Source organism: Pipistrellus hanaki (genome assembly GCF_964339955.1).
Source record: "Pipistrellus hanaki genome assembly, chromosome: 4".
NCBI classification, from domain to species: domain Eukaryota; kingdom Metazoa; phylum Chordata; class Mammalia; order Chiroptera; family Vespertilionidae; genus Pipistrellus; species Pipistrellus hanaki.
The window spans coordinates 68,578,134-68,591,544 of NC_140506.1; the positions used below are offsets into that span (position 1 = coordinate 68,578,134).

The 13,411-nt window shown below is 40.0% G+C and overlaps 1 protein-coding gene across 1 annotated transcript in view; it reads left to right on the forward strand.

The window, feature by feature from the left end:
- MEGF10 (multiple EGF like domains 10) overlaps positions 1-13,411 on the forward strand; it is a 158,241-nt gene that overhangs the window by 103,595 nt on the left and 41,235 nt on the right. The window contains exons 7-9 of the mRNA XM_084881395.1: positions 430-550; positions 4,447-4,583; positions 10,725-10,937. Of these exons, the coding sequence (XP_084737521.1) occupies positions 430-550; positions 4,447-4,583; positions 10,725-10,937 (471 nt within the window). The remainder of the gene's footprint in view (positions 1-429; positions 551-4,446; positions 4,584-10,724; positions 10,938-13,411) is intronic.

Genomic DNA, 13,411 nt, shown 5'->3' on the forward strand with positions numbered 1-13,411 from the left:
ATGAAAAATATGTGCACAGAGTGGAAATGTGCAAACATTTCAATCTCCTTCAAGGTTAGAACAAACGCATAAACAAAAGTAGATTTCCAGCATGTGGGCTTTAAGAAAGTTACATGGAAAGTTCCTGACACCAGGAGTGCTTTGCCAACCCGAGTCGTTCTTGGTGCTCTCAGAGAGGACAGATTCTCCCCAAATTGAAATGGTTTTATCAGACAATACCCTAAAACAAGGGGAAGGGCCAGGTTATCCCTTAAAGACCCTTCCAGCCAATATGATCAGCGCTCTAAGTGTTAATGAAATGAACAACATTGAACAGAGAATGAACAACATTGAACAGAGAAAGGACTCTGGATGCTGTTGTGTCTGTGAACCTAAGGCTTGTGTGGTTGAAACAATAACGGTGTCCTTTGTCACCCATTAATCCCTCAGCTGTGAGGATCTTTGTCCCCCTGGCAAGCATGGTCCGCAGTGTGAGCAGAGATGCCCCTGCCAGAATGGAGGAGTGTGCCATCACGTCACTGGGGAGTGCTCCTGCCCTCCTGGCTGGCTGGTAAGCTCCCCTCCTCCCTCCGCAAGTCACCTGTCTCAGGACATGCAGGTGAAAACACACATGGAGGACGTTAGCACAAAAACAGAGTTACACTCATGGTTAAAGATTCCAAAACTGGAAATACCCAACCACTTCAAAGCTGGAACGCTTCCTGTCCAGAGATGGCAGAGGGTGATTCAGTCCTGAACTTGAAGTGCAGTAAGGGCCCTCATGGAAAAGACAGTAGGCCGTCTGTCCTGCATTTCCCCTCAGGATATAAAAGGGAAATAGCTCCTCTTACATATGGCAGCCAGAGCTGTTAAGCATTGTGCATACTTAAATAAGCATTTTCATAATTACGTTCTGTTGATCACTGTTGTTTTCTGAGAGTGTTATTTTCAACAGAGTAAGTGTTTTATGAAAAAGTTATCTTGTCATATCAATCTGGAGATACTTTCAGGGAAACCAGATTTCCCAAGTGTTGCAGAACGTTTTTAGAGCCTTTAGTATCATAATCCAAGAGGAAGTTATAACCTTCCACAATTGTCATACTTTGACCATGATACTCTTTCTTTATGTGGCATCACACAATCTCAATGTGATGTGCAATGCACAATGCCAAAACAGGTTTACTAACTAGATTTCTCTGAAATGAGGAAATAATACTAGTTCTTATTCCTCTGAGATGGTTTGTGCATAAGTCTGCCTGAGTGAATAACCAATGTCTGCTTCCTTTATTAGCAAAGAAAAAATAAAAGAGCAATTTACTTCATGATCATTTTCTATCTCTATAAGGGGGTGAAGCTGCTCTTGTATGGTAAATTGACTTCTTAATTGCCAAATCCATTCTCATTCCACACTTCCATTCTCATTAGCATCACTTCTCCAAAGCTTTTGACACTGCTTCTCATCCACTTCCTTCTGTTAATCTCTTTTTCCTGCATTTCCCTGATAACCCTCTCTCCTACCTCTCACTAAAGATCTCCTTTCCTAATCCTTCTCCTCATACAAATCACTTTATTGTATTATTCTCTAGGTTTCAGTTTTGTCCTTCTTCTCTATTCTTGATATAAATCTCTGAAAAATCTCATCCAGACCCATGGTTTTGACAGTCATATGCTGATTTTTCCAAATCTTAAGTTTCCTAGACAAGTGTCTGTCACTATCCTGCTAGACACCCCAACCTAGATTACTATGTATGAAGCCACCGTCTGTCTAGGTGATGCCCAAGCTGGAGGCTTAGGAGCCAGACATGGGATGGAATTAGTCTGGTATTACCCTTGTTGTAAGCATGGAGCAAAGGAGAGCTGGAGTCCAATTCCCAGGAAATTATGGAAAATAAGGGAGAGGTCAAGAAGTTCAGACCACTGGGACAAATGGAAACCAAATACCATACCCAAGGTGTGAGTTAGAAATGGTAGGTAAGACAAGGTCTGATTCTGGAGGCAGAGCCTGGAGAAGTTCCATGAAGTGATAAAGTGAGAGTGAGGGGCCTTTTATTGGGCACCGATGATAAGGTGGACAAGGGATCATGGAAGGAGCACTGAGGTGGTTCAAGCAGGCCCATCAAAGTCCTTGTTAATAAAACCAACTTTATACACCCAAGCCTTTCTTAAGCCTACTCATCTTCTACTTTGAGAAAAAGAAAATCTAGTTAAAACCAGTATTTCTCTCTTAGTGGCCCAAGGTAGAAATGTTGAATTATCTTTGACTCTTCCTCTACTTTTACTTTTTATATTCAGCCTTTTGTCAATACTGGTCCTTGCTTTGTCCATGGTAGGGGAAGGATTTTGCTGGAGAGAGCTATGTGTTCTTTGAATGAGGAGCTGTAGATTTTATACTCCTGGGACTTTTATTAGACATTAAATGTAGAGTTGCTTTTCTTCTTGGTTGAGGTGGACATGATCAGCATAGTGAGCCCCACCCAGTAGGGGAGCAGATGGCCATCTCCATCAGCCCAGAGGAGCACCCCCCTACACTCTGGGCCCCCTGCCTGGTTCTGTATGGAATGCTCAGATCATCATTTTCTGTGTGTAGTTAAGCTTCCATCTTATACTTCTTTTTTAAATATTTTATTTGTGCTATCATCCTAGGTGCCTTTCAAAGATGAATATACCTTCCTATTATACATGCACACACATATATATGTCAACCAGAATTAATGTCCTACTTAAAGCTGTTTGCCCACATTAATCCGTACTCATAAACAACATTTCAACAGCGTTTCCGAAGTTTATGTGGGATTGTTACAAGCTGAGTAGTTTGAGTAAGTCCCTGAAAGAGGTGAATTGTCACCAGAACCCCTGCTTCCCACAGATTGATCCTTTGTGTATTATTCCTTCAGTCATGTTTATGTGTGTGCTCATGGAGGGATTAGAGTTATTTTTACATCTGTCCCCTTCACCACATTGTCAGTTAATAAGGGTTGTGACCTTATCTTTGATTCTCAGAGTTAAGTGCTATGCCTGGCACATGATGATTCCCAGTTAGGCGTTGATTTGAATAATCTCTCAAAGGTTTTTTCGGTTCCAAGAGTCTGTGGAAGAACTTTCTCTGTTTGTAGGTAGATAGAAACCACCAGAGGAGACTTAATTAGCACACCAACTGCCTTTGTGGGTAGCCAGGAGTTAGAGGAAATGTATTTTCTTATGCTCTCCAGAATAAACATTTACAAAACCATCTGGTGCTCACTAGCCTCCAATTTCAGAGTGCCCACAGTCTGCTTTTTTCTTTCTTTCTTTTTTTTTTTACAGAGCGAGGCGGAGAACAAAACAACAGCTTCCAACATTTAAAAACATTTTTAAAATTCCTGTTATTTGCAATATATTGTTTGCTCCACCAAAATCCCAATAAATAGATAAGCTACAAGGCCAAGTAAAGTAGAAAATAGTAGAGTATTTCCTAGATTTATTGGTACCGTATCTTATTCTTTTCCACAGAGAATAGGAATAAATATGCCAAGGTGGACGGCCTCTAGGGTGGGGACACATGTCCAAGATACTCTTGATTTTTCTTAACAGGAAATAAGGTTTCCTATTGATCTTGGCCCAAAAATGTTTATTGAACCTGCAGAAAATAGGAGTGTTTTTCTTCTTAAATAAAATGTCTTAGGTTCATTCCTTTAGATATATTTCTAAGGCGATGTTATTATTAATTCAGGCACACAAACTTTCAGTCTTATATTATGCAACATTATAAGAAAGAAAGCCAATGATAATGTATATTTTCTCCAGAACATATGGTAAAGCATTTGGATATTTCATTTGCACCAGATGTTGCTGTTTATGTAATGGATGCTCAATAAGTATTGTTGACTTATTGTACTTGTAAGACACAAGGAAGAAAACTTAGAAGGGTTTATAAATTCCATAGGTTAGCATAATAATTTAATGTGACTCTATCTTTTTTTAAAAATATATATTTTATTGATTTTTTACAGAGAGGAAGAGAGAGGGATAGAGAGTTAGAAACATCGATGAGAGAGACATCGATCAGCTGCCTCCTGCACACCCCCTACTGGGGATGTGCAGGCAACCAAGGTACATGCCCTTGACTGGAATCGAACCCAGGACCCTTCAGTCCGCAGGCTGACACTCTATCCACTGAGCCAAACCGATTTCGGCTAATGTGACTCTATCTTAAGCTTTAGTTTTTTAATATGAGTGAGTTTTTCTTAAGATTACTATTCTGCCACCTTGGAATGTGTCTTGAGATTTAGGCCTACTGAGTAAATAAGTCAGTTTAAAATTTCTAACATTTTTTAAGATGATGAGTCTGTGTTTTAAAATCCCCTAAATCTCTTGCAGCTCTGTTCCCATATTCCTCCTTCCCTTTCTGTTTCCTCTCTTTCCCCCGTCCTCCTTTGGCCCTTCCCTGGCTGGCGGCCCATCTAATTTACCAAGTCTCTTTGAATGCAGGGCACAGTGTGTGGTCAGCCTTGCCCGGAGGGTCGCTTTGGAAAGAACTGTTCACAAGAATGTCAGTGCCATAATGGAGGGTCCTGTGATGCCGCCACAGGCCAATGTCATTGCAGTCCAGGATACACGGGGGAACGGTAAGGGACAGTCTTGTATTTCTGTTTGTAATGGCGTGAAAGGAGAAAGCTCGAAAGATCCAGCAAACACCTCCATTACCGTGTGTCTGACTGTTCTATAATATTCCAGGTAATGACACCTTCAGGTAGCAGAGGGTTGTAATGTTCTTTCCCAGCTCACTGCATAGGAGCTGAATCATTGATGGCGATGATGAATTGAAGAAACAGAGAAAGTGTTAGAAATAAAAATATCAGCCATTCTAAACCTATGATGAATGTGTCATTCCAAACAGATGAGTGCTTAGGACAGCCACTTTAAACAACAAACTTAACAAACTTAACCTTGTAAACAATTTTGGACAGGTTTATTTTTAAATCGGATGTGTACTTAGGAATATTTTAAAAATATGTTGCACATAATATTACCTCCTTATGATTCAGAATTGTATTAAGAATGTCAGTCATTTTATTGTGCTCTAGTGACAGTAAGATGTAATGGGACTTACGGGGCTCCCCTGTCCCACATGGTATCCTGAAAACCAAGATAATCAAGCTCATTGGATATGTATCTAAAATAGAGAAAAGAGACTTGAAAAGTAAAAGAGTATAATGCCTGAAAGCAAAGATTTTGGAATCTGTGCCCTCCTCTATGATGTTCAAGTAATAATTGTACTTTCCTCTAGGATTATTATAAGGGTTAAACAAGTACATTAAAGCATTTAGAACTATGCTGAAACATGAATATTAACTATTATTATAGTTGAGTGATTTCTATGAACTGTATAAATCCTAGTGATTTCAATTTGAATAATGTTAGGACTGTACAAATATTACCTATCTTTTTTTTTAATCCTCACCTGAGCATATGCTTATTGATTTTAGAGAGGGGAGAAAGGAGAGAGAGAGATAGAGAAACATCAATGTGAAAAAGAAGTATCAATTGGTTGCCTTCTGTATGTGCCCTGACCAGGAATCAAACCTGCAATCTTTTGGTATATGAGAGGACACTACAACTAACTGAGCCACACCAGCCAGGGCTAGCTATCATCACTTTTTGATGGTTTCTGTGACCTAAGAATTCTTTCAAACTCCTTCCTTAAATTTTTTTCTTTTTAAAAGCCTGATCTAGTTTTATGACTTTCAATAACATATGGTAGAATGTTTTTCCCCCAGTTAGATTCTCTACTTCCTTGTTAAATTGTATTACTAAGCATTTTGTAATTTTTAAAAAAATCCAAATCCAGTTTCTAATTGGGCATTTTTGGATAAAAGAAAGCTTACTTTTGAATACACCATGGGGCAAAAGTAGATTTATAATTGTGAGTACATGAAATGCAGAGTTTATTCTTATATTATTATTTATTAATTATTGTATTATTTTCCATACAAACAACTGTAAACCTGCATTTACCCCACCCTATATTTATTTCTACCAATCTTTTTTGTTAACTGTTATTTTTAGCAAATGCTAAAATTTTTTCATCATCTACAAAGGTAAGTCAGTCTCTTCTTTTCAATATATAATGACTATTTCATTTTCTTGTATTATTGAATTAATTAAAACCTTTAAATCAGTGTTGACAAAAAGAGGTGAAAGTGGGAATTCCTCTTTTGTTCCTAATTTTATTCGCAATGGCTTCAGTATAGTTTCATGTTTGTCATTGGTTCTTAGAAAACTGTCTTTCATGCTCAAGTGGGCTTTTTAATCCCTATTTTTATTAGGAACTTTATTAGTTATATATGTTTAATTTCATTAAGGGCTTTTCCATATTTTGTCAATAAAATTAATGCTTTTTTTTTTTCTTTAATTGTTTGATGCTATGACTTGCTGACACCTTTAGTGCCTGGTTTTTATAACATGTAATTAGGCTACTTGGTACATTTTGTGACCTGCATCCTGGGTTGTGGTTATATTCTGAATAGAGGAGGTTGCTAGATGAGTTCTGGATCCGTGTGTCACTAACATCTTATTATAGAAAGATGAGTCAGGAAAGGAGAGGCACAGGACCAAGCAGAATCCTAAATATAAGTTTGTGCAATATTTTACTGTACTAAACATTTAAATGTAATTATTTTTTCCCCCTCTGGGGATTCAAGTCTCAAATTCGAGGCAACACAAAAACCACAAAGATATAAGGCAGGCTTATATTCATCTTATTTGGAATATAAGGAAAAGGAATGGCAGCTCATTTTCAGGTGAATTTTAGACTTGAAGCAAGGAAGGTGAAGAGCCAGAGAAAGAGAAGGAAAATGAAGAAGGAACTTGCTTCTTGAGTTGTTGTTCTTGTAACTATTATTATTTTATTTTATTTTATTTTATTTTATTTTATTTTATTTTATTTTATTGATGAACTGATGGTGTGACCTCTGTTTTCAATTAGTCTATACCCATCTGGTTTCTAGAGTTCTCACACACACACACACACACACACGCACACGCACACGCACACGCATATGCACACACAGTGAGGACAAGCACATTTGTCACTATGAAAGGAAAACCATGTGTGACTATGGGGCAGTTTGTGGCAGGAGGTATAAGGAACGGGCACAGAATCTCTGACTATTTCCCCTGTGCTGAGCAGTGAGCAGTAACCTGATGACTGAGGTTAGGCCAGAGGCTGCCTGGAGGAGCAGGTACCACCACATGCAATGCCAGCCAGGCATTAGCAGGATGTAGGAGCAGCTTTCCCAGCCAGAGGGCAAACAGGAAAACAAAACAGGCACCTTGGAGCAGGCAGAGCAGCTCATGGGAAGCCTAAGTAATAGTATGTGGAGAGGATGAGAGGATATTATCATAAGGGAAATGTAATGTCACAGCCAAGCAAGAGCAAGGAGAAGTTGGTTTCCAGATCCTCCCAAAAATTCTTCTGAAGGGGTTAAAAGAGTGTGTTTAATGCTAACGGTTGTCTGAGGATCTCTGAGGCCTTCGATGGCCTCGCTGGGGTCTGTGCACATCATAGGTGCTCCCTAATGTCAGCTGGACAGACAGATTCCTGGATTAATTTTGGACTCTGCTAAGATGCAAACTAAGACTGTCCTGCCACGCCTGGGTCCATATTGCCCTCGAAGCGAAGAAGAATGTGTGAGAAAGCAGGTCAGAAATTATAGACAGAAATTGGGGGGATGCAGCTTGCTCTTCTGCAGAGGAACCCTGCCCTCTCTCTAGGGCTGTGGGAAGCGGGCTCTTTCGCAGCGCTTGGTATATGTTCTCCCGAGAAGTTTGAAAGGCAGGAGCCTGATTCATCCATCCAGGCTTAGTGAGGAATGCGATTCTTTCACTATATCATCGTTTGGCCCAATTATTCCAGTCACTCTGGGAGGGACACGCTCAAAAGGACAGGGAGACAAGGAAGCTGCCACTCCCTTCTATGCCAACTCACTTTCTTCTTCACAAGTTCACAGTGAGATGCAATATCATTATTGAAATGGTATTAAAACAATTCTGTGACCCTCATTGGTTTGGGAATTGATATCATGCTTTATTAGTTTATCTCTGTTTATTCTTCTCTATTTTTCCTAATTCCCGGGCATTATTCAAAAATATTTCTACTGTGGCCAATATTTATTGCTCTATTTTTATCCACCTCTCTGTCATCTCTCCTAAGAAAATGTATTTCCAGTTTTCCTGATTCCTAAGATAGCTTTTCTTGTTCCACTTGGTACCACAAAAGCAACAGTAGGGGCATTAAATTAGCTGGGAAATAACTTTTTACATAAAGGGGCCAAAAAGAGAGATAAGACTGCCTGAGAAAGACTTCACATTCAGCCAATCAGAAAGGTAAAGCTACTCCGTGATCGTGTTTATTTTCAAGATGGAAAATGTCTACTTCTAGAAAGATACCCTATCATTTTGGTTTGGAAGACGGAAATGGGCATACCTATTACTAACAGGATTCTCCTACAAGCGCAATGTTGACAGAAAAGAAGTGGAAATATGAGCCAAGCTTTACATCCTGGCTACTTTAGGAAGTAAAACTCAAATGGCTGTTTGCCATTTATAACACAAACTAGTAGTATATTGAAATTATAGGTTAGGAAGATAAATATGGCCAGGACCAGCTATTATGGATATTGTTTTCCCAGAGAAAAGGAAGTCTCTGCCAAGATATGATAAAATAGACACACCAGTTCCCTGTCATTTCGTAGCTGACTCTTTTCCAGGCCTCCGATCTCTACCCGGTCCACCCACTTGAAAAGCTGTGCTTTCTACTACAGTCACTCAGTTACAATCACACAGTCCAGCACTTAGCATTTCGGGTTTGTTTTCAAATCCATGCCAGAGGGAGAAGTCCTTTTCCATCTCTTTTACTTTTTTGGTACTAACTTGCAATGAAACCTGGACAGACAGGTGGCAAAGTTGTCTTACTAGCATTTAGCAGAGCCATGATGGGGCCAAATTATAGGACCTCAGTATTTCTTCGTTCTCTGAAGTTTACATCTTCAAGGAATAAACTAAGTGATGTCACTTATTAAAGCTTCTTACTAGGTAAAAATAGAATACCTTTAAAAAAATGCTCTGGTCTAAAAATAGGTAGACGCCTGTGTAACTTTAAAACACATGTCTGATTCTATGCTAAATGTTAGTGCAATGACTCAGGAATTCACCAAATAATTTGTTGAGCAGTTGATTCAAAGACTTTGCCTATTAACACACACACCTAAAGATGTCTGTGAAACCAGTTTGCAAGAGGCTCTTTTCCCTGTCTCTATCCCATTAAATATATGCAAGAGTCAAAGTTAACCAGAAAAGCATCAAAGGATTGTCAAGATTTATCCTCTACACTTAAATAGAATTCCTGCCCAGCCCTGGTATTGTTCGTACCACACCCTATCATTAAACATAGGCGGGCATGTGGGAAATGTTGCCTTTTAGTACGCTTCAATGTGTTTTGCACTTGCTGCTTGCATTACATCCATCTGCACAGGGCAGTGCTGACCTACATTTTAGACTCTGGGTCTGGCATGGCCTGGGAAGCGCCTGCTGAGACTCGCAGTGCTGCCCTACTTGTGGCAAGCACTTGGCTAGACGAGACTCTGTCTCCCTTTCCTTGGCTACAAGTACTCCTGCTGCAGAAAGCTCCATCCAGTCACCGTGCCCAGTAGAAGGGAGGCTTGGCTGGCCGGGAACTAGTCCTGCTCTCTCTGGAGCAATGGGTACTCTCTTCTCTATCACAGTTCCCTCCAACAACTCCGCTTCTCCCTGGTCCGGATTCCCAGAGCATGTCCCTCCTCTGGGACTGAGCTCTAATGTTATGTTTTTTAAAGGCACCAAAGAGAATTTTTAAAAATATTTTTATTGATTTCAAAGAGGAAGAGAGAGAGATAGAAACATCCATGATGAGAAGGAATCATTGATCGGTTGCCTTCTTTGCACACCTCCTACTGAGCATGTGCCCTGCCTGGGGATCGGACCGTGACCCCTGGTTCATAGGTCGACCCTCCACCACTGAACCTCTCAGGCTGGACAATAAAGTGAACTTCTGAGGTCTGATATTTTTTTCCTTGCTATTTGGCAGCCCTTCTCCCCAACAGAAGACAATAACCTGTCCAATAAAAAATTTGCATTAGGAATCTCCACACCTTCCTGCAACCTGCCCGCTTCTGCTCCCAGGATGGAATCGCCGACATCTTATTTCAGTATCTCACACCTCCCAGATCTAAAGAGGACTTTGTTTATTAGTTACATAACTTTAAACGCAGGACTGAGATTAAAAATTAATGTCGATGTGAAAGCCAACAGGATTAAAATTTAGTTTAGAATCTCCTACAGGTTTCTCTTTGGAACCAGGAAACACGTGTTTTAATTTTCTGATCATAGACTGGGACTGACATTTGGACAGTTTCTTTTCTCCCTTTCCTGGTACCTACTAGGATGTTAAATGTCCCTTTGGCAAGCACTATGTATAAAACATGCTTCATGTCCCAAGTTCCTTATTTTGTTTACGTTACTTCTTTTATCAGTTCATATTACTGTTACTACTGCTTGTAGTCAGAATAATTCATCTAAACACTCTTCTTCACACCTGTATAGGAGTAATCACTAAATAAATACCAAGTCCAAAAAGTCATTTCAGTTTACGCATAACAAAGTCTGTCTGAATCGACTGTTTCACGAGGTACTAACCAATCTACCTTCCGCGTCTGCCTTCCGCCTGACAGGTGCCAGGACCAGTGTCCTGTGGGCAGGTACGGGGTGCGCTGTGCGGAGACCTGCCGGTGTGTCAACGGGGGGAAGTGCTACCACGTGAGCGGCTCCTGCCTCTGTGAGGCGGGCTTTTCCGGCGAACACTGCGAGGCCCGCCTGTGTCCCGACGGACTCTACGGCATCAGGTGTGACAAGCGCTGCCCCTGCCACCTGGACAACACGCACAGGTGAGGGCCCATGGCCCCTGGATGGAGAGATTGGCAGAGAGATTCCCACCCCAAGACCGTTCCTCTCTCCGAGTTGTCCAGGGCAGGAACCACTGAGTGAATGGAAGACTTCCGTGCTTGGTGGGAGGTGGTCTAAATCAGAAGTGCTAACACTGTGAGATGGTCGTGGGTGGACAGCAAATCCTATTCTGTACTAATGGTGACTAGCAGACATTAAACTTGCTGAGGTTAATGGAACGTTTCCCTGAGAGAGGGATTCTGTGACATTCCCTGAGCAGCAAAGGTGCGGTGAGAGATATGGGGTAAGCCAGTGTAGTATGTAAAAGTCTCTCACAAAGTGATTCTCACGGCAGCATCTTTTGCTGGACAGAAAGAACATCTGTGTAGAGAGGAAGTGTACCGGCGGACGTTTTTGTGAAAGTGCTTCACATGTGGCTGTCACATGTGAAATATGTTTTCAGAATTGATTACCCTGACATAGAACTCACAGGGGTCTCTTAGCTCAAAAATCTCTCAAAGAATTTCAGAACAGGAAACCATGATCCCACCCGCCCTACTGTACCTTGTCTACCCCTGAAAATATCTTTCCACCACCGCACCCCTGCCCCCCGACTTCCTCTTCCTTCCCCAAGGACCAGATACATATCACTTAGAATTCTGGGGTTCATTTGTAAACTGCTGGGAAAGCTGAGTTTGACCAAAATGTTGTGCCTTATTCAGCAGCTCAGACGTTACAAGAATTACTTTATTTGCATTCAGCACAGCTGTTATTTCATTTATGTTTCTAAAAGATAGCTCCTGGCCACATCAAATCTGAAATGCACAAAAGTTAAAAGTAAACACAGGCCTGTGGTTGGTCTCTTTTGTAAAGCCATTGTTTGGAAATTAAAAAGCGGACTTTTGCATTGCATGCATGTGTGGGTGTGTTTGTACGCAAGTGCGTGCGCACATACCGACATGCTGGCATACATTTCAGTGGGGAACATCAAAGAAGTAAATTCTTACGATCTCAAGCAACTTTGTGAGCTACTTTAGTCAACTTTTGGTTTTCTTTATTGGAAAATCCTGCCACTGTTTCCATAAACAAGGCTAAACAAACATTGGGAAGTAAAAATAAATAATCTCTACAGGATTTTGTTTGTTTTTATCCTCTCCAATATTTAAGGGGCTGGCAAAATTTAGGGACAAGTCTTGAATTTGGCTACCTTTCCTGCAGAAAGCTTTTCCCAGCAAAGGTAAACCTCATGTAGTGACAGTAAAGAGTTTTTTAATGTCAGTTTGCTATTTCATTGTGTGAAGGGACAGCCTGAAATAAAATAGATTACTAAACCTATACAAAGGAGTTCCACTAGGAGAAGAATTGGAAGAGCAGATAAAATGTTGGTTTTATTGTTAGGAACCATGATAGCAGTGGCAGGTGCAATTGGACAGTTCATAGGTAATATTTGCATATCATTTACATTTGCACATAAGCTATGGCAGGGTATGCCTACACATCATTTTTTCACGTGGATTCAGCAAATTTAAGTTATGCTTTTTGGAACTTTCTGTTTTTTTCCTAAATATTTTTTATCTGCATTTGATTGCATCTGGAATGCAAAATCTGTGGACAAGGAGGACCAACTGTACATGAAATTATTTGACAATCACATAGATCAAAAGAACACAAAAACCTGTCTAATAAAGTATAACAATCAGAAGATTAAAAAACAAATAGCCTGTGAAGTGCTTTCCTAATAATGAAAGCTACTTTTAAAAATTAGCTTTTACAGATTTCTAGTAAAACCATTTGAATGTTGATTATATAACTCTATCATGCTGAATTCACAATTGGAGCCAGCCATCTGATTTTTATATCTTGAACTAACTTCAATGTAAAATTCCTGGAAACATATGGTTCCTTTGAACTAAATGTCATATGATATTTTTATTATTTGAAAGTCAAGCTTGTTCATTTTATCATTTAAGCATGCAAGTAGAGCTTCTATTACATAATTTATTATGTATATTTTAGAACCTTTCATTATAATTAATGAGTTAAACTAATACAATGCAAACTATTAGTTTAGTTTGTCTCAGTAAATTTTGAGTTATATGGATATACATATTGACATATATTACAGTAGTATATTTGGGAAGAGGCTTGTATCAGCATTTGCTGATTTAAAAATAAAATCCTATCCCAAATTTAGTGATATAAGACAATTATTTATTAGCTTGTGGCTTTTTATTTTTTTTATTCATGATTATTTGTGCTGGGCTCAGTTTAGCAGTTCTTTTGTTGGTCTCCCTCTGTTCAGTTGGCAGATCAACTAGAGCCTGATTAGGCTGGAATTCTTCACTTACATAGCTAACATTTGACTGGGTGATAGGGGTGGCTGACCCTAAGTCTCAAGCATCTAGCAGGTTAGCCTGGGCTTCTCTAGTTGGTGACAAGCAGCAAGAGACAGCAATGAGCTCCAATGTGCAAGCAC